The following is a 20,622-nucleotide window of genomic DNA, read 5'->3' as shown; positions in this document are numbered from 1 at the left end:
AAAAGAAAGCAACTGAAAAGTATTTAATTGCAAAAAATATGGTAAAAACTAGCGGAAACATTCTTAGACCGTCTAGTGCGACCAACTCACCTGTGCTCCTGTGGGAGGGTCCGGACGAGGACGATCGCTCAGGTTGTCTTGGAGTGGTTGGCTCAGGCGGAGACAGGTCGCCACTGTTGTCTGCGCTGCTGCAGGACAGGAAGGCTAGATGGCGCATGCTGTCTTCCTGTTCCTCCGGGACCCGAGACGAGCGAGGCCATAGCAACGATTCCAAAGTAATATCAGATAGGCCGTGTCCTGCAGAGGAATGGGTTTTCTGTGGCTTCTTAGAGGCGGGTCGCGGTCGACTGTTGACTTCCACACGCTTTCGATTCCTGACAACGGGAGAGTATGTGTGATCAGACTGCCTGGGATCTCCACTGAGGCGATCGGCTGACCGTTTGGACTTGGTTCGACTTGGACTGGTGCTGTGACCCGGCTCCCAGTCTGAGTCATCATCAATCACGGGTTCAGGAGTTGAAGCGTCACTTGACGAGGCACCAGTCACATTGATCCCAGACGGTGTGGTGGCCTGAGAACGATGCTGCTCTCCCGTAGACTTTCGCACGGTCGTTTGAGTTGGCGGTGATCTCAACTTCCCTGAGCCGGCACTGACTGCCGCTGGCACGGACCGCGAGTTCGCTTCTTCGACGCTGGTGCTGTCCGCTGCCATGTATGAAACTGGACTGAAACATCTCGGCAGAGCTGGTGGCCGCGGTCGAGGTGTAGTTTGGGTTGCGCTTGCGGATGCAGGCTGACGCTCTTGCTGCTGAAGCGACACTGGCTGTGACTGCCCCGATGACTGGACAACTCGAGGGCCGGCGTCAGTACGTGAAGTGCAGCTACTGGACGCCATGTTCGAAGGGGCATCACTCACCACAAGAGCATCTTGAGACGGCAAAGTGGCGGAAACGTTGGGAAGGATGGGGCGGAACTGGGCCTTGGATACAGTATGTCCCCCATTGACATTGCCGTAACGGGCCGAATAACCGTGATGCCACGGTATAGCGACCAAGGGTGGTTGTCTATGTAGCTGTGGTGGAGGCCGTGCGGGTTGATCTTTCTGCTGCTGTTGCTGTTGCTCCTGCCGCACCTGCTGCGGTTGCTGCGCCTGCAGACCTTGTTTCTGCTGCGGCTTAGAATGCAGCTGCTTTTGAAGGGACTCTTGCAGTTGTTGAAGCTCTCGCCGGCGTTGCTCTTCTATTTGACGGAACTGCAGACTTTGCTCATACACGGGGCCAGGAGCAGCCGGCCCTGTCATCTGAGGCCGTAGCAACTGCGGTCCATGCAACTGGCTCTCCGACGAGATCAGCCCCCTGACCTTCAAGGCATTTTGCAGCGCGCTGTGCACACTGTTGAGTTCCGCTGGGGTGAGTGGTTGTTTGCTGGGATTTCCAATCCGACGAACAGCCACCACAGGCGGATCACCGGCACCGACCGTCACCTCAATGGACCCTACAAGCAATCGATTTCCCACGAGTGGCGTCAAAGAGCTGGAGGGTCGAAGTGCAGGCGCTTGTGAGGGCGGAGGAGGGGGTGGCGGCGGCGGCGGGGGAGGGAGAGGAGGACGAGGTGGTGGAATCACCGATGGTTGTGGCTGAAGTAGTTTATCCGGCTGCAGCGGCACAGCAATCAGACTGCCGTCTGAGGATCGAGTTAGCCTGTAGCTTCTCTGTCGTAAAGCAGCCATACCTGCTCCTCGACCGAACAGTTGCGGCTGTGACCGTGACGTCGGCTGCGAGACCAATGGGTGAGCTGGTTTCGGCTGCTGGGAGTGAGAAGCCGCTTGCTGACCGTCGACAGGGCCAGTGAACAAATTTCGAGAAACGGCTCCCTCGCGGTGGAGGGAGGAGCCCGCGGGACCGGCGGAAGAAGACTGAGGAGACGGTGGCACTGTAAGCTCCACCTGCAGTGGCAGCACGGGTGAGCGCATAGGTGAGTCCACTGCTGAGCCCACCGGAGAACACAGCACCGGTTTCACATCAACCTCCTCTTCTGCCGCGTCGCAGTCTTGAGACCCCATCCAACCAATGTTCTGCGCCAGTCCTCCATGCCATGGTGGATTGGCCGGTGGCGGTACATGCTGAGCAGCCTCAAAGGCGGGCGACGATACTTCAGGTGTCACGACCGGACTTGGGTTATAGATGGGGTTTCTAACACCTGTCAGGAGTGGACGTTGTTTAGCTGATGGTCGAAGACCTTTATCTCTCGGCGGATCACTTGGGATGGACCCATCGAGGTCCTTCTGACCCGACACTGATGGGTCAGTGACACGCCTCTTTTCTTCATGGTTTGCTGTCGTGGTCTCAGACTGTTTTCTCTTGTCCATGATCGATGCCGCCTCCGACGGTTCCGGCGACGGTGGACGAACAAAATTGTGCCCATCCCAGATCAGGTTAGAGTGAGGGCAGCGAAGCACCTCGACATGACCGGACCCACCTTTCTGCACAGAACGCTTGGGCTGACTCTTGTCCCTTCTGATAGCAGACGGGCTCGGCTTGGTCACATTGGGAGCCTTGGGCTGCACTTTGGACAGCGGTCGAAGGGGCGTGATTTTCACGCGAGCTTTCTTACTGGGCTGTGATGAGGTACCGGCACCAGGTCTCTTTTGTGGAGATACAGTGATCGACAGAGGTACCTTACGAGCTGACGCAGGACTGCGACCAGACGGCCTGACCTTGCTGGCACTGCTGCTGAGCTTCGTCGCCTTGGTGGGACTAACGCTCGTTATCCTCATCTGCGGATGTTTCAACCCGGACTTCGTGGGACTGTTCATGATCCGCTTGGCCTGGGTGATGCTCGATTTGGCTTTACGCGCAGCGGCACTCAGACTGCTGGATGTGTCCGTCTTGCCCGATGTTTTTGCACGCTCTGCCAGAGAGCGACTCAAACTCAGTTTGTTAGCGTTTCTGCTGAGCCGCAACTTGAAAAGATCCCCGGTAGGTTTTTGTGGCTTGCTCAGAGTGTGAAGTGAAAGTCTCTCCACAAGGACGATGGGGTCCAGATCTATATCGAGCCTTGCTAGGAGCTTTTCCGTATAACTGAGCTTCTTCGCCGCAGGTGGAGCGTTTGAAGAGACTTTTGCATGTGGGCGACCAGATTTCTCTCTGTGCTGAGTGTCAGCGTTGTCATCTTTTGAACGCCCCGTTGAGGAGGAGCGAGTTGACGTGGCGCACACGGAGCCGCCTTTAGCATCGGCTCGGTCAGCAGCAGCCCTTTCCTCCGGCGACACCAGGACGGCTGCGCTCACTGCGCGCCACACATCGCTCTCAGTCTGACCAGAGGGCAGCGCCAGCCACGCCATGCCCAGATCCACAGTGGGCGTGTAGCGCCAGCTGTACCGACTCCGCTCCGATTCTGCTTTCGATGAGTAGCCCTCGCTGCCCCCAGACAACGAGACGTCGTCGTCGTCACTTCGTGCGTCACTCGCAGCTCTTCTGGCAGACTCCGCGTCGTAGACATGACCGGCACGAGCTGTCCTTTCTTTTCTACGCCACCGTTCGTACTTGCGTGCGCTGAGTCGGAAGGCACTGCGCTTCGATTTCTTCGGCGTCTTTTGGGGAGAACAAATTCCAGAAGCTGGCATGTCGAGTGAAGAGAGGACAACGACAGGACTACCTAGAAGAGACGCCATAGATACCAGGCTATTCGTGTCAGAGGCAGAATCTACTGAAAATTCGCTGTCAGACTGAGAAACGATCCTCAAGCGAGACGCGCCTGTTGCGACCCGTTCTGAAGCCTTTTGACCACCATCGACATGTGACGAACTTTCGACATCCAGAGAACCATCCTTAGGTTCCGACTGATTGTCAGTTTCCTTCATGGCAGACAGACGATTTGTACAAGCGTCTGTGGTGTTCTTTTCCCGGGTTTCTGGGTTCGTTCCAGTGTCATCCACCATCAGAGTTGAAGCTCCGCTTCTCTGTTGCTCTTCACTCCGTTGGGCGTTTCTTGCACAAAGCATATCAGACCTCATATCATCGTTTTCAACAGTAGATGCTTCTCTCCGTTCTTCTCCATCTGCCACATATTTGCAGCCACCTTCCTTGCTACTGTTTCCGGCTATTTCAACCATCGGAGCATCGTCAGCCACGGAGGCGCGATCTTGACACATCGTAACATTTTCATCGCCACCTTCTGCTGATGTCCCAGCTTTCTCCATATTGTCCATCTTGGTGACGTCTTTTACATTGTCGTCTGCCACAGTAGTGTTCTTCAAACACTGTTCCGGCATGGAAACATCCATCAAGCTATCCCTCACCTGTGCAGTAGGCTTCGTGATCTCCTGGGTCATAGTGAATTCACTCGATATTTCGCCTTCCATCCTTGGTTTGTCGCCACTATTTTCCGATACAATAGCATCTGTGATTTCCTCCTTATTTTCATTGTCTCTGTCGTCGTCAGTCATGACCTGATCCTGGCCTTTACCTTCAGTCATTGTTTCATCTGCAGACTCTTGCTCGGGACTTTCCTTGTTGGAATCAGGCTCATCTATCATCGCACTGTCATTTTGAATCTCTTCTACTCCTGCACAATCCATCTCATTCGGGTTCATCGTCATACAGTCATTGTTCATGACCACCTCTTGCGCTGCAGCTGGCTGGCTAACTTCTTGAGCCGATATACTGAGCTGGACACCGTCTTCATGCATTGCTTCTTCGTCCCTATCCGTTTCTGGCATGACAGTGTCTTTTTCGGTCACGGCCATCGTCCTTTCGTCTGTCATTGAGCAATCACTGATATCATCAGTCATCACGCCATCTTCTCGCAACTCTCCCATCAGCTCTTTGTTCTTAGTCCTCTCTGGCATAGGCACATCTTCACTCACTTCTCCTGCTGTGCGGTCCACCAACACATTTTTCACCATGAACATGTCGTTAGCTCTTGTCGCCACTGAAACGTCGCCAACGACATCTTCTGGGATTAATTTATCGTCGCTGATCATATCCGTCGCACATCCCTCCATCAGAGTGCTCTCCCGAGTGCCGGAAGCCGCATTTTCCCTCGTCGCAAGGTCATCATCCACCAATCGGACAGCTTCACGGCCTGCCTTTTCACTCGAACCCTTCACCAATAAGCTCGTCTTCCCAGTTCGCACACCATCTCCGTCCCATTGGTCCTGCGGAGCGTCCTCCCCGCCGAGTCCGTCACCCGCTGGACCAGCGACTCCACTTGGTGCGCCCGTCTCCACCACCGGCTTGAAGGCGCCACCAACGCCAGAGGAAGAAGATGCCCAGCGCCGCCCTGTGGTCCCCAGGCGCCAGACGCGTCTCGACTCCGGTGGCGGTTCCTCATCACCTGCTCCGTCCAGCTGAGAAGCACAAAATGCCCGAGTTAAAAACCATACAGTCAAAGCGCTTCAATGCATCCAAAATATCAGCTACTCGATTCCTTGTAACATAAGGATGACGCAAATCGCATGGTTGCCTAAATCGCGTCATCCACGGGAAATGATAGGTGGAAGCAGTGGTCAAAATCACCCAAGACATACGTTGATGCAATCTGTAACGCCTCCTCACCTGCGGAAGCCGCCAGGTCGTCTGTCGGCCTTCAGTTACTGGTGGCGGAGAATCTTTCCCTGACTCCTCTGATAGTGTGCGGTGACTTTCCGCCCGTACATCTGAGGCATTCGAAGGCACCGTATTGGCTCCAGGAGTGTTCAGTCCCATTTTCTCTCCCCCAGCGCTAACAGGTGAATGATTCCCGACTAGGTCGTCTGACGAGCTGCCACCTTCAACGTCATCGCAGTGCGAATATGAATTTTCTCTCGACCTGAAAGGAGAGAACAACCTTATTACGGAGCGAGCGAAGCGAGCGGAGTCTCATACTGAATTAAGGGAAAATCCTGAGTATGAGCGGCCGGCCGGCCGTGGGGACGCTCTTCAAAAGCTAATATCTTAGGAACGGGACATCCGATTGACAAGCGGTCTTCTTTACTGAATGTCACTTGGACGTAAAAGTTCTGTGGTGTGATGGCCACCATGCGTTCTTGCCAACCACCGCACGTGGCGCGTGGTAAAGTTGGACATTTTTTAAGAACCCCCAAAATTGCAACCTCAATAACGGCACAACGGTTGGGCCGATTGAATTGAAACTCGGTACACAGTTAGGCCTCCATCAGATAATTCATCTGCATGTGTTAAGGTTGGGGTGCTACAGCACGCCTTATGCACGTGCCACGTGCAAAACGAAGAGGTGTCACTTTTGTAATAGTTGCAATATCTCGGTAACTACTGGGCCGATTGCGCTGAAAGTTGGCATGTAGGTAGGCACCCACTAGGCAATGCATATCCATGTGCCAGAGTTGGGTTGCTACTGCACGTGCGCACGTGCAGGGGTCTTTTCCAGATCTCGAGAACGGCTGGACCGATTGCGCTCAAATTTAGTACACGGTTAGGGACCAGTTAGTAGGGTGCCGTGCAGAAGTCAGTTGGGACCCATTTTGCACGTGCGCACGTGCAGGGTGCCGCTTCCAGATCTCGAGAACGGCTGGGCCGATTGTGCTCAAATTTGGCACATCGCTAGAGACCAGTTAGTAGGGTGCCGTGCACAAGTCAGTTGGAGGTACCCCCTCGAAATTTCGCACGTGCAAGGCGCACCCTCTCGCTCGCTCCGTTAGTCGCCCCAAAAGGCGTTATACTGGTTGAGAGTAGCCAGAAGCTTCCTTCTCTAGACAAATAAACATAGAACCAAATAACATCTGTTCAGAAAACAAGAGCATCATCAAATGATAAGAATTCGCTGACTGGGCAATCTCTATCCACCACACCTAGGGAACCTCATCACTCGCCTGTCCAAAGAACATCGCCAGTTCGATGAGCTTACCGTGTTGGCTGCATGGTCGGGCTGTGGTGACGCTCATCGTGCTGGGACCACACCACCTGTGACATCTCCAGCTCGTCAGCGGCGTCTTGGGCGTCCTGTTCCCGCTGTTCCTCTGAAGAATGGCGTTCCTCGCCGCCGGGAGACAGCAGACACAGCAGAGCCGCCGCCAGCGAGTCGTCCTGAGAGTCCACTGCGGATGAAACCGTATCGAGTGAATGCGTTGTAGATCGATCAAAGGCACTATCAATCAAACGTTATTTGCACATTTTTTTTTAACGGACGCAGGTTAATCGACGTAGGCTAAGACAGTCATCGATACAAAATGGATGCAAAAAATGATATTTCATTTCAAAACATTTCATTTCATTTCATTCATTCATTCATTTCATTCATTCATTCATTTCATTCATTCATTTCATTCATTCATTTCATTCATTCATTTCATTCATTCATTCATTTCATTCATTCATTCATTTCATTTCATTAAAAAAATTCATAACACGCAACAAAGATTCATGTAAAATACTAATCACAGCGAGGAAGTAGAGTCATGATCTTTTCCATCATCACTCATTCAACCTGACCCCGTACTTACGCCGCACGGACGAGTCAGCACGCTGTGACAGCTCCAGCACGAGCTGTTCGTCCACGTCTGTGCCCGGTGGCGGTGAGCCTCGATCCGGCGGCCGACCAGGTGCCACAGGAGAGACACTGGCCACCTGGCTGAGCTCGGGAAGGCCGAGAGAGCAGGCCGGCGGACAGGCAGAGTCGTCGGCACACTCGGCTGGCAGCGTGGCGTCCAACTGCGACGCCTGCTCAGATGACGACAACTCCAGCTGAAAGAGATGGGACAGATTGAGTCATAATGAACCTCACTTCTATGCAGTGAAGGTAGTTGTACGGCGTCGGCAGATTCAAGATCAAGGTCTGAGGCAGTCACGGTGAATCAAGGTGAAAAATAATCCCATGCCATATGTCAAAGTAGGTGTCATTTCTCCCAAGGCAAACTTTGAGAATCGGGTCATTATTCCTGGAATCGTGTTGCCCATGATATAAGCAGCTTAGACTTCCAGTCCCGAACAGAGATGCTCTGACCTGAGACTGGGACTGTTCGGAGAGCCGAGCCGCCAGAGCAGCGAGCGCCGCTATCTCCGTAGACTGGCGAGGAGCCGGTCGGCTATCCTGTGGCTCCGGCGTCGGCTGGGAGTCCCGGCCGTCACCCAACTGCCGCCGACGCGCCCGCTCCTCTTGCCAGATGGCCGCGAGACCTGGGTTGCCACTACTTGCTTCTGTAAAAGAAGAGTGCATCATTTACGCCTGGCGAAGTACTTTTGCATCTCAACTCGTAGTTGGTGGGTGCAACATTAACTCTCGTTTCTTGTCATCCGGAATGTCGTAGAATAGTTACAGACCGCAGCCGAATAATCAATTATCAGCTACCGACCCTCCACTTCAGTGAACTATGCGCGCCGCAGATATCAAGTTACCTGTCCCTGTCTGAGTCCTGTTCAAGATGTGTGCGGCGTGGACGTCAATCTCCAGCGGGCATGAGCTGACCGGCTGCAGACCAGAACTCTCCGAACTGTCCGTACCTAGCAGGACAAAGTGACCACTTCAGGTTAGCTCAATGTAGGCAAAGCACAAATAATCCCACAAAATTTCAACTGATACGTGGTAGTACAACGTTCGCTTAAAGTTCCTGAGGCACTTCCGTGCCAAGATCCCGTACTCACCGGACTGTGCGCGAACCTTGTAGGAGGACACGTGCATCATGTTCATGCCCTGCAGGTTGAAGTCGATAAAGAACTGGAGCAGGTATGGAATGTGTACTTCATGTGGTTGGTATGACCGATGAAGCACAGCTCCACTCTGAAATTCGGCAGCGTTCGTCAATCGGCAGGCAGATTAGTAGAAAAATACAGGATCATCCGATACACAGACGATTGTTGCTGGATCACAGCAAAAAGCGATAGTTAGGTACTGCTTCATTTCCAACAATAAAACATGTCCGTGCATCTTCAAACGGATAAATATTCCTTACTGATCCTACGATGAACATCTCACTTGAAAGGCCACTTAGCAACTTACCTGCAACAGCTCAGCTGCCTTGGACACCATCCTTGGGTTGTATAGGAAGATCTTGAAGAACAGGTGACTCTTCTTGTGGTATCCATAAAAAGGTCTGAAACGGATTGTCTTAGTGACCCATCTGGCCCAAGCATATGTCTACTGATGACTGACAAGTGGTTGTTGAAGACGGATGAAGAAGTCGTGTCATTTTGATTACAACATAGAATTCAATGAGTCCCGTTCAGCTCTTTTTTCCAAGGCAACCATCAACGTACATTACAATCACGAGAGGTCACCTAATACGCCCTTCCGCAATCTTCATCTACTCACATTCCAGCAACCAGCACCACCTTGTGCACATGCAGCGCGTTTGTTTGGCGTCCCCCAGCGCCGGAGGACAGCGCCAAAGCGCGGTCGAGGCCGGCGGCCAGCTGGTAGGCCGCCGTGGCCGCCGTGCCGCTCCCATCGAACGGCACGTACAGGTAGGGTAGCACGCCGTGCACATGCACACAGGCCTTGGTGCCGTCGGCCGTGGCTCCGAACACGCGGATCACGGGCGCCGTGGTGGCGTGCCGGCCGCGAAACTCGGAGTAGCAGACGTCCCAGCCGGCGGCCGGCTCGGCCTGGCAGTGGTCGGCCGTCACCAGGCGCACCGACAGCATGGTCGTAGCTGCGGACGACCGCCGCCGCCACTGGCAGCCCCCTCACCGACCCTGGAAGGGTAATCTGCAATATCAGAAACAGCGCCGGCGCTGAAGGCATCGAAGATGCAGCGAGTATAATTCAATATCAGACCAGTGACATGACATACCTCAATGCAACATTTACTTATGCGTTGCCCAACATGGAGAGCAGCATTACACTTCAGTGTCTTGTTAACAGGCGCTCCTAGTCTCGGTACTTAGTTATAACTAACCACATGTCAAAACATTGTCCACCTCGTTCATCCGCATCTGCCTTGGAATGTGACCACATTTACTTACCGTCCGAAGTTACCTCATCCCGAGCGGAGCAGCTCGCAAGTGCAAATCGGTTTGAAAAGGCTTCGAATCGCCACTCGTAACAGCGTTCTTAGACTCGACTTTACGTTAGTCTCCACCAAATGACCAAGATTATCTGTAAGACGTAAGAAGTTGGCGTTTACTTTTTAAGCCTAGGTACATGAAAACGTGGGCAAGTGACAGCAAGTGACAACAAGGCATACCTCCCAAAGCCACACCAATCACATTTTGTTCTTCTATGACGAGAAAGGACGCTGTTGACTAGCCGACGCTAAGGCAATGTGAATGAGCAAAGGTCGCGTAGGTCCTACCAGCAGCTTGACTCCGAGCGGCGGCGAACCCTAATTAGGATTGAATGATCTCGAGTCAAAGCTCATCTATCTGTAGGAGACAAAACTTAAGTATGCGGCTAGTACAGTAGGTCTATTAAAAAAGTCCCCAGCACCAGTGGGCGCTGCCTTCGCTGAGCCGAACCCCCGTCTGCCTGTCCCGTATCGCGCCGGTATCAGGTCAGGTAGGGTCAGCGGGACCGCTCGGCCCGGCCCGCGGGCGGTGGACGGGCGGCCGGTAACGCTTTCCGCCAGCCAGCTGTATGAATCCAACAAACGGGACGGCCACCGCTCAGCGCAGCGAAACCGGTGTTGAAGAATGGCAGTAGATGTTCATGGCCACAATGATTTGAGAAAGACATTGTTAGCCCGTGCCCCACAGGAATGCCTAGACTCTCACGCCCTGTTGGAGGGAAAATGGGGATTGAGCATCATTCTTATAATTCAGCTTTAGGCATTTAAGTGGCATTCGAAGTAGCGTCAAAAGTAGCAAAAAGAAGAAATATACTTCAGCCAATTTTAGATCGGGTCAGAGCCAGAGGTCATGTCACCAGAGGTCATCGGTGGTAAAAATTTGCTTGGACAGGGTGCGTTGCGCGCACCGGTGCATTGGGTTTCCAGTTTCCATGGAAACATCAACAGACTCGGAAGCTCGCAACGCTAGCGTGGAGCCGAATTCATATCAACCCCCGCAACAATGCAGCAGCGCAGCGCAGCGTGCTGCAACGCGGGGCCGTGAAACACCGCCCAGGGCTATCCATGTGTCAGGGCAATCCAACCCACGTGATGGGCTCGGCCCCAGCGGAGCATGAGGTCCAGGATTCCCGCCCAGGCCCCCTGTCTCCCCTAATTCCTGTCATCCTTCCCACTCTGAAATCGACCGAGCCTAACCTAACACAACAATGAGCTCGTTTACCGCTATGTCTGAATAATATTGTCAGATTTAATAAAGGTGAACGGCTTAGCACGTAAATAACAGCAACTGCCACCATCGGTGTTATGAGAAAGCCAATTGCTTTTCCACAAACACTTAAAAGTTTTAAGCTTAAAACTTGCTTGAAATTAATTTTACCAGCCTCGTGTTCCTCGGATACAAAAAACGCGTCGAATGAATCAAAAGTTGACCTTTAAAGGTCATTTGAAAAATTTGGCCTATGTTCAAAGACATGACCTGACCAGAAATGGTCATGATGCATAGCAGGATATTAGATTCGTATCGTGGAACTTTTAAACACTTCAGATGATTTCATAACTTAAGCATGTCTATCAAAAATAATTATGACATGGCTCATATGTAAGCTGGGTGTGTGATCATGCTTACGAGTATGTTGAACGCAACTGATAATGTTCTGTTGGCCACAATTTCTATATTTAATTTATTCTCCCGGATTTCATATTTTTATTAATGACAACTTGACGATGTCGAGAAAAAAAAAACGCTTAGGAGATTTAACAGCCTGAGATACATTCAGTATAAGGAAGGGTCAAGGGTGCTAGATCCCTTCCGTCCTCGCTATCCTCAGGAAAAAAAAAACAATCCGCATCGCCCCTAGTCTTCATGCTTCCCTCTCTGGACTGGAGGTCACCCCACCACTTGTTTGACGTCGGATCCATTCCAGGACACATAATCCTCTTCGGGTGACCGTTTGGGAGACGGCTGGACCGTCCCGACAGGGCAATCGTCCCACGGGAACAGTCTCGCTTCCGCAGATCACTGTCGCTGGCTCGCACAACCCAATTACTACACCAGAGCATAGTTATGTCATAGCTCTGCAAGGGCCTTTTCAGACCGAAAAAGATGGCTCCCAACAAAACAAACAATTTTCTCATTTAGTATTGTATCTCATCAAGCACCACATGTTTTCAGAGTGTTTATTATGCGTTCCGTCCAAAAAAGCGCAGTTCAATTTTCTCCCATTGACTTGAGCGATCTCAAAATTGGCCCGGCCTTTCTGTCAACAATGTCAAACTTGCAAAGTAAACGTTTCAAATACATATAGTGTTGCCCTGTGCCCATTGAAATCGCTGAAAGTTCTAAAGCGATCGGTTAGTCGGTGTATTTAGATATGATGAGCACAGGAACTTTCCTTGAGGTAAGGTCACTTGACGTGACCTGGTGTTATGACCTTGAATTGAAAGACTTGGGCGGGAAAAATGGGTCATTTGAAATCTGAAAATGCTATATTTTAACAATAATTGCAAACACTATCCCGGCCAAATAGTGAGTGAGAATGGAGCGATCCCCCAACCCCATGTTTAGCTCCTATAATTGAGCTAGCTGCTAGAGCCTCGCGGAAAGAAAAACGAGCGCTTGCTTCGTTACGTGACGCAGCGACTGGTACCCCATTTTGAAATATCAGTGACCTCTTAGGGCAGGTCAAGGGCCCCAAGGCATTCGATCGGTTTTTGGTAAATAACTTCGCAAAAATGGTCGCATTATCGTCATTTCGATACAATCGTGTTTTCTGTTCTCAGACGCGTCGATTTATATGCTTTTTTTGTTTAGGTGAAGCAATTTAGAACGCTTACCTGGGGTCAATGTCATGTTAGGGCAACACAGGTCACGAAGCTGTTGAAAGGAGGACATGTTGCATAACATTTGATTCGGCAAGTCTTGCAAAGTCCAATGATGGCTGTCCTGACTGGCTAGCTCATTTTGATCGGGAGTTATTGACGAAGCACTCCTATCACCCTAGTGACGTCATAAATGACGTCACGCAAGGTGAACAATGCAAAAGTGAAACATTAGACCTTGCCAAGAATGTATGAAGTCACGATTTGAAGTGCTTGAGGTATAATTTTAGATCATTTCCGACGCCAAATTAACAGTTTCCATATTTCTCCATTATGCTCGACACAAGTGCATTACGGATTTGCATCATTTTATAACCGACAACCGTGCAGAGGTTTACTTAAGACGCCATGGTTAACCCGCGCGGGGCTGGGGTCTCCAGCCGAACACGCTGGGCTGGGGGGGGGTAAATTTTATCCCCCGTTATCTCCCGAACTAATGGTCCGATTTGGAAAATTCAAACGCCAATCGAAAGCTCTCATCACGAACTACTAAAAACATGTACTTAATTTAAAGTTTGAGGTCAAGGTCAAGGTCAGGTCAAGGGTACAAATTGCAAGTTTCTACAGTATCGGCCTTGCACCGTAGTTGCCGAAGAATGGAGTCATGGACTGAGACTGATCGCCCAAAACGTGATCTTAGGCTACCAAGACAATATTCATTGCATACAATATCATTCAGAGGTCAAGGTCAAGGTCAGGTCAGGTCAGGTCAGGTCACCAAAAAACAAAATATAGAAAAGGGCATGTGCGACACATGTTTTATGGGTCATTTTACTCATAGAATTCAATAGGCACACTCAATAAGTGATATGGACCACCTCTGGATGAATTTCAGGTCGAGGTCAGGTCAAGGTCAGGTCAAGTGAGGTCAAATTTTGAAGTTGGTTGTTAAGGCCTAAAAAGGTGTCTATCTGATGCAGTTCTTCACGGCGAATCGAATGGTGCTATTTTTGTTTCCGTACGAGGTCTAGAACTTCCAAAAAAGTCATTTTTCAAAAAAATTGTGTGTCGTAACGTCATAAAATTTTGAATAACTCCCACATTTTTGAACCGATTCTTCTAAAATTTGGTATGTAGGTGCACATAGACCACTTCTCTGACATATATTCCGGTTTTTTTGATAGACTCAAAATTTTGGATTTTATAATGATTTTCCCAAAAAAGTCAGTTTTTTTGAGAAAAAAAAAATTTAGGCCAAAATCCAAAATTTTCAAAAAACCGAGATAGCCATTTGATAGACAAAGTAAAATTACGTATAACCTTTTTTGTTACGTCTTGATTCCTTTAAAAATGAAGATGTTAGCGGCGTTTGAACTTTTGCCGTTTTTGAGGCGAAAATGGCGAACATGACGTCACTAAAACGTCAATTTCTCAAAAATTTTCCGACGGATTTCGTTTAAATTTTCAGGGAACGTGTCAAATTGATGTAAAAAAGGTACTGAAAGTTTGGCGGCGCTGCGCGCCGCCGTTTTTGAGATATCGCAAAAATTCGCGAGGGGGGTAAAATTTACCCCCCCAGCCCCGCGCGGGTTAAGTGACCTGACCTGAAAACGTGGTTGATGTCGATAGGCGTTATCACAAGTGTATTCGCGGCCATTGGGGCGACGTAAGAAAAGAAGAAACCAACTGGCCCCAAGAACTTTAAATTATCAGTTAGCATGCACCTTTTCCTTGATGTGTGGAGAATTTACCATTATTTGTTACAGAAAATTGCATTTAAAATCTTCCATTTATGCTTTTTTCATCGTTTGCACAATATGTTCTTTTACTAAGCTAGAAACACTAATTAGAAATAGTTCCCGCATCATCAAGAACAATAGGGAAGGCTTGAAGTGAATAAAATAATTTAAACAGTTTTGTAATCTATGTGAGAGCACTTCTAAAATTGCCTGTAGAAATATTGAAGGCAAAAGTTCAACTTTTTCACAAGACGGATGTCTATAAACCTATTTAACTTGTGACAAGTCAGCTGGTATTTCGTCGCCTACAGCCCAGCTTTCCCTAGTGACCGATAGAGGCGCTGCTATCGATGTCCGCCCGTGCCGCCTAACGTCAAATGATCCGGCTTGAATCAAATGCAAGGCATATGAAATGTCAGTTGAGCTACCGCAAAAAAAAAATACATGGTGGCGGCATTCACCCCTTCTTCTCGGCCGGCGAGGGTTAAACCTCGCTTCGAATTATTGCAGATGATGCGACCGAAAACAAAGCATTTATCTGTGTCTAGAACAGCCGCTGACTTGTTGGACAAGATCCCCAATCTTGATTTGCTAGATGGGAATAAAATGTTCGGTATGCGATACATATATACCCCTCGATTTGCCCTCGCGCTAATAATCATTACTGTCGCTTTTTATCCGAGATGATGTCGCCGTTAAACGGGTTGTTTTGTTTGCTTGCGTTGAATGGTCATTACGGATTATTGAAGGATTATGATAAAATAGGAATGGGGCAAGGGAGGATATGCACTGCGTCTGCGGGTGTTTCATTTAGATCACAAAGGCATAATTTTCGGCATAGTGCAGAGTCACTATCTTCCCCTCCTCTGCACTGCGGCATCTCTGCGCCCCACACACGGCGTCCTCACTCCACGGCCGGCCGCCGCCAACTGACCCACTCGCCGGGCGCCGCGACCTGACCCGTGTCGCTGCCGCGGCCTGCGCAGTAGAGTCGGGGCTGGAATCCGGGGGTTCGGCCGGCCGGCCGCCTCTGGAGCGGGGGACTTTTTTTGTAGACCTACTATACATACACATGGTTGTTGCCTACCCTTCTTCCGAGAAACATTACCGATCGGGAACAGCAACAGGACCTGCTAAAGTCCGATACGAGCCTTCCTTATTCAGCGCTTTTCACCATTGAACAAGTTCTGAGCATCATAACACTCGAAATAGTTGTGTAAGAGATCCTGTGGAAGGTGACTAGCGCAGCGCTGACAATCCTTTCAATACACCAGCTGGCTATCTCGCTGATTATGCAGCAACCTCTGCGTTAGCAGCAACTGAGGCGTACCGGATAATTCCTCACTTCCTTTACTATGCTGTTAAGCATAACAAGTGCCTCAATCAGTGTGCACCCATTGCTTCTTACCGCCACTTATCTCCGAGGCTCAAAACAGCGACAGCGGATTTATTGTGAAATTACGGGAGCCGGTCCGTTCGTCGACCGGACGCGACGGCGGTCGCAGGCCGAGGGCAGAAGCTACACTTCGCAGCTCATAATACGCCCGCTAGGTGGCGGGGCACTGAGAGCGCAGGGCTGAGGTTTAAAGCGCGGCCAACAGATGACAGCACGAATATCACCCCTCACACTAGCCACACTGGTGTGGAGGCGGAGCTTCGATTACAGCCCACTCAACTCAACAGACGGCGTGACGATCGCATCACACTGACACCACACCGGTCATAAGGATGTGGTGGTGCACTGTTTCCAGTCATTCTGATGCTGCAAGTAAAACTCCCACGAGAAGCAGCACCGACCTTCCGCTACGTCTCAGACTCTCAACGAAGGTCTTTCAAACCGCGCGTCAACATTCCCTAAACGTGCGCAAGAATACTAACAACTTTCATTTCCCCTGTTGTCATTGTGCACAAACCGGCGTTTAGCAGCATCTGCAACGCAATGCATCGCCCCCACACTTTGTCGAAGTGGACCTCCACTGGAAAAGACCCGGACCATGCATTGCTCCTCTGATGAAGTCCCCAACTGACGTAAGGAATTCTGAACTCGGAAGCGTCTGTCATGAGCGGTGGCTTGCTCGTTACACAACACCCTATGACGCCGCAGTTGTAACAAACGGCCTGGTTACCAAGTGGCTGGATCTTCGAGATGTGGTGATCGCCGAAGCAAAGTCGCTCCTTGTCGCCAGGTTTCGCTGGTTCTGACTTTTGAAGATTCGCAACCAATAGCAAAACGCTGTTCGGGAAAACCGCTTGGGCTAATTAGCCCAAGATGATGGTTGGAGGTTCGTGGCCAACAAGTCTGCCGTACGATTTATATGGAAGAGGACTGCCGACTGGGTTGCCTAGGCTGTGTCGATAAGGCCAAAAGACGTTCGGGCCAGTAGCGGCAGAACACCTTCAATTAAGGGGGGGGGGGGCACTGTCGACTTTTGGTCCCATTCTTTCCATGCAACGCCCATAGTGCTAATCTTAAAATGCCAAAATCAAAGGGGGTACGGTGCCCCGGTGCCCTCCCCGTTCCGCCGCCTATGGTTCGGGCGCCAGTTTCCCTGACGGCTGACTGGGTGAAGTGTGCAGTGCTACGAGGCATGCCTTTAGGAATTTCTCTTTAAAAAAACAGCCGCTTACAGATCGGTCTAACGGAACGTTCTCTTCACACGCTTCAGCGTTGCTACTTCTGTGGTGGTGCGTCGCGACAGGGATCAGCCGCACGTCGCCACTTTCACAAACTTTAAGGCTGACCTGAACCTACGTCCATTTTCCTACTAAAGGAGTTGCGCCAGCCTTAAAAGTCACACAAGAATTGCAGGGATCTCGCACAGTGACAAACTTCACGGCTCATACACAAAAAACAGCTTGAAAGACCTGGTAAGCTATCGCAAACAACAAGAAGGCAGGCCACTGCAACGTCACACCTGGTGCCAGTTCCAAAGTCTTCCAGGGTAGGTACTGCTGAGTGCTGCGTGACATCGTGTGCCGCCTACTGTGCAGGAGGCCTAATAATCCAAGTGACGTGTGCTTACTTTCCAATCTGCAAAATCTCACAATGAGCAACTTCCTTATTCCGCACCAACATGGTTTTCGGCCTGGACGAGTTTGTAGTACCCAGATGCTGGAAGTTATGGATATTGGGACCCAGACTGTTGAGGCTAAGCAGCCACTAGATGCTGTGTACTTAGACTTCAAGATGGCTTTCGACTCCGTGCCCCATGGTAGACTACTATTGCAGCTGGAGGCTTACAGGGTGTCCCGAAATTTATTGCACACTCTTCTAGGCCATTTGCCAAGGAAGCAAAACGTGTAAGGGTCATGGTTTATTTACCGATATAGGTACCCTTCACTCAGTCGCACACACTCCCTCATACGTTCGGGCATGCCACACATCAGGTTATCCAGTGCCTCCGCACTGATGCTGAGCCACGCTTGCTGGAGGTTCCTGGTGAGCGTCTGCTCGGTGGTAGCCGGCTCCATCATGTCGAGCTCGCTCTGCACGATAGCCCACAAGTTCTCGATCGACGACAGGCCATGGCTGTGGCCCGGCCATACACCCTCCTCTCAAAACTATGTGAGCTTCGTCTCGGTACCACCATCAAGAGCTGGCGGCGTGATGAGCTGGAGCGCCGTCTTGCTGCAAGGTCACCTCCGACATCTTTGGGAGCAGCTCGACCTGTGTAGGCGGCCCCGTCTGCCTCTTCCACTTCGATGATGAACTGGGGTTTTTGGGCGCCCGGACAACAAGTACAGTGGTCATCAGCGCCCACCTCTTCCGCTCTATCGCCGACGCTGCCGACTTCTTCAGGACCTCCTCCATGTAGTGCTGGGCCATCACGATCTGGCCGCGGGGACGAAGTGGAGCTCTGACGGCCCTAATGAATCATCATGGCCCAGACCATGGTTTTCATCGATTGCTTCACCGTGCCGATGGCAGTCACTTCAGCCCTGCTGTGGGCCCAGACGCGCTCGTTCTGGTGATTCGGCGGGTGCATGAGCTCGAACACCGACTCATCGCTGAATAAGACGCGCCGCCAGTTCTGGATGGTTCAGTTCTTCCGCTCCCGGGCGAATGTCATCCGCTTCCACTTCTGGGCTTCGGTCAGTTTCGGCTGGCGGCGCATTTTGAGCCAGTTGGAGCGCTTTAAGGCCAAGTCACGTGGTCATGTAGTTGTGGACAGTAGTCTTGGACACCGGGTCACCTCACCTTCTCAGTCAGCTTTTTGGCCAGTTTCTGCGTCTCTCGGTGTCGTTTCAGCACGGCTTTGGCGAGCACGATTTTGGCCACTCTGCTCAGCAGTCTTTCTCCCACGACCCTGCGATTCTCCGTGGATGTACCGCTGCGGTCGAGAGCCAGCCAGTAATGAAGGTTCCGGCGAAATGCACCCATTTGTCGGGTAACATAGCCTACCATCATCCCGGCTTCAACCATCCCAACCGCGTGGTGGGGCGTCGCCTCGCCAAATGGTGCTCCCTCAACATTCCCGATATGGGGTCCCCGCGCGAAGACTGCCTCTCGAAAAGTCACCTGTGGCCGCTCCCTGCGGCTGGGGTCAGGCCATCTGCTGGGTCATATGATTGCTGACACGTAGGGGTGCCCGGGGATGGGGTCACGACCCTCCCTAACCGGTTTAGCGGGAGCACGTGCGAGATACCTACGGGCATATGGACAGTGTGCAAGCAATTTCCGGACATCCTGTATGACATAGTTGGCAAGACTCTGGAGTAGGTAAGAGCCTTCCTCGCTGACAGAACCCAGCAGGTCATAGTCGAAGGGGCCAGGTACGCAAGATCAACAGTAACCAGTGGAGTGCCACAGGGCTCTGTGTTGGGACCTCTTCTGTTTCTGCTTTACGTCAACGACATACCCGACCACATCTCGTCCTCCACCAAGCTGTTTGCTGATTGCTGCAAAGTGTTTCAACTTATGCACTCCCCAGAGGCCGCAGATGTGCTCCAAGGCGACTTGAATAAGCTGGGAAGCTGGTCGCAGCTGTAGCAGCTTCCGTTCAACTTGGACAAGTGTCATGTTCTACACCTTGGCCCTGGAAACCACGACAGCGACATACACAATGCTGAGGAGACCACTGGAGGCCACGGAGAGCGAGAGGGACCTGGAAATAGCTGTCGATGGGTCACTCGACTTTCACCAACAAACTGCAACAGCTGTCACAAGGGTCAACAGGGTTCTGGGCCTTGTTCATATTTTTTTGCGAACCTCGGCGTGAAGTCTGTCCTCGCTTTTCATGTCCTTGATTCGGCCACACCTGGAGTTCAGCAACTGCATCTGGGGTCCTTACTCGAGCGCGTGCAGCGTGGTGGTGAGAGTGCAGCGCAGAGCAACACAGCTGGTGCCAGAGCTACGTACTAAGCCCTACTCTACGAGACTGCGAAGTGCGACTGCTCAGTTCACTGTCGCTGACCTACCGCCGGCGCCGGGGCGACATGATCGACATCTGCGCAATGGACGTTGCGCAACCATCGTCGACGTTCGTCAACCACGACGCAACGGATGGTGATAATGGACTTCTCCGCCTAACCAAGACTGGGATTACGCGGAGTCGCGGCTTCAAGCTCCACAAGCCTAAAGCCATCTCCAGAGCAAGACGAAACGTCCTCAACGTCAGAGCGGTCAACAGTTGGAACAGTCTGCCTCTCCACGTCGTTGCAGCATCCTCTGCCAACACCTTTAAATCCCAACTGGACATCCTCCGGGTAGCCATCCGCTTCGCCTCTCTTCTTGGCCATCAATACTCTTAGAACGAGCGAGTACATAGAGTAAAGATCCGGTCCAACAGGCCTACACAGGCCTCTAAATTCCATGTATACCTACCTGAAGTAAGGTAAGATCTCCGTGGATTTCACACAACAAAGCACTAGAAGATGCTTAGGGATGTCTGTCGTCTCCTAAGCTCCTGACACTCGTAGTCAGGTAGTAATTCGTATTGGCGCGTTTAAAACGCCATCAGCAGCTCCGCCTTCCCCAACAAGGCACTCTTCGTTCAACCTGGTGATAGTACACCTGCCGTTTCCTCAACTGCTGCCAAATGGTCACTCGCGTCCTCGATACTTGGGGTGCATCGATACAATATTTTCGGAGTCATTGTAGGTTAT

General features: G+C 51.3%; 1 protein-coding gene across 1 annotated transcript in view; it reads right to left on the bottom strand.

The window, feature by feature from the left end:
• The window catches only part of LOC122390073, a 43,119-nt gene that overhangs the window by 20,939 nt on the left and 1,558 nt on the right, over positions 1-20,622 (bottom strand). Inside the window, exons 2-11 of the mRNA XM_043382703.1 lie at positions 9,918-10,050; positions 9,265-9,660; positions 8,953-9,046; positions 8,598-8,733; positions 8,352-8,456; positions 7,960-8,153; positions 7,460-7,700; positions 6,865-7,054; positions 5,559-5,811; positions 91-5,350 (exon numbers count right to left, since the gene is read on the bottom strand). Of these exons, the coding sequence (XP_043238638.1) occupies positions 91-5,350; positions 5,559-5,811; positions 6,865-7,054; positions 7,460-7,700; positions 7,960-8,153; positions 8,352-8,456; positions 8,598-8,733; positions 8,953-9,046; positions 9,265-9,596 (6,805 nt within the window). The 5' untranslated portion in view covers positions 9,597-9,660; positions 9,918-10,050. The remainder of the gene's footprint in view (positions 1-90; positions 5,351-5,558; positions 5,812-6,864; positions 7,055-7,459; positions 7,701-7,959; positions 8,154-8,351; positions 8,457-8,597; positions 8,734-8,952; positions 9,047-9,264; positions 9,661-9,917; positions 10,051-20,622) is intronic.

Source organism: Amphibalanus amphitrite, unplaced genomic scaffold (assembly GCF_019059575.1).
Source record: "Amphibalanus amphitrite isolate SeventyFive unplaced genomic scaffold, NRLGWU_Aamphi_draft 000381F_arrow, whole genome shotgun sequence".
Lineage (NCBI taxonomy): Eukaryota > Metazoa > Arthropoda > Thecostraca > Balanomorpha > Balanidae > Amphibalanus > Amphibalanus amphitrite.
Note: the sequence above shows the minus strand (reverse complement) of the source record. Positions and strands in the feature narration are given on the sequence as shown.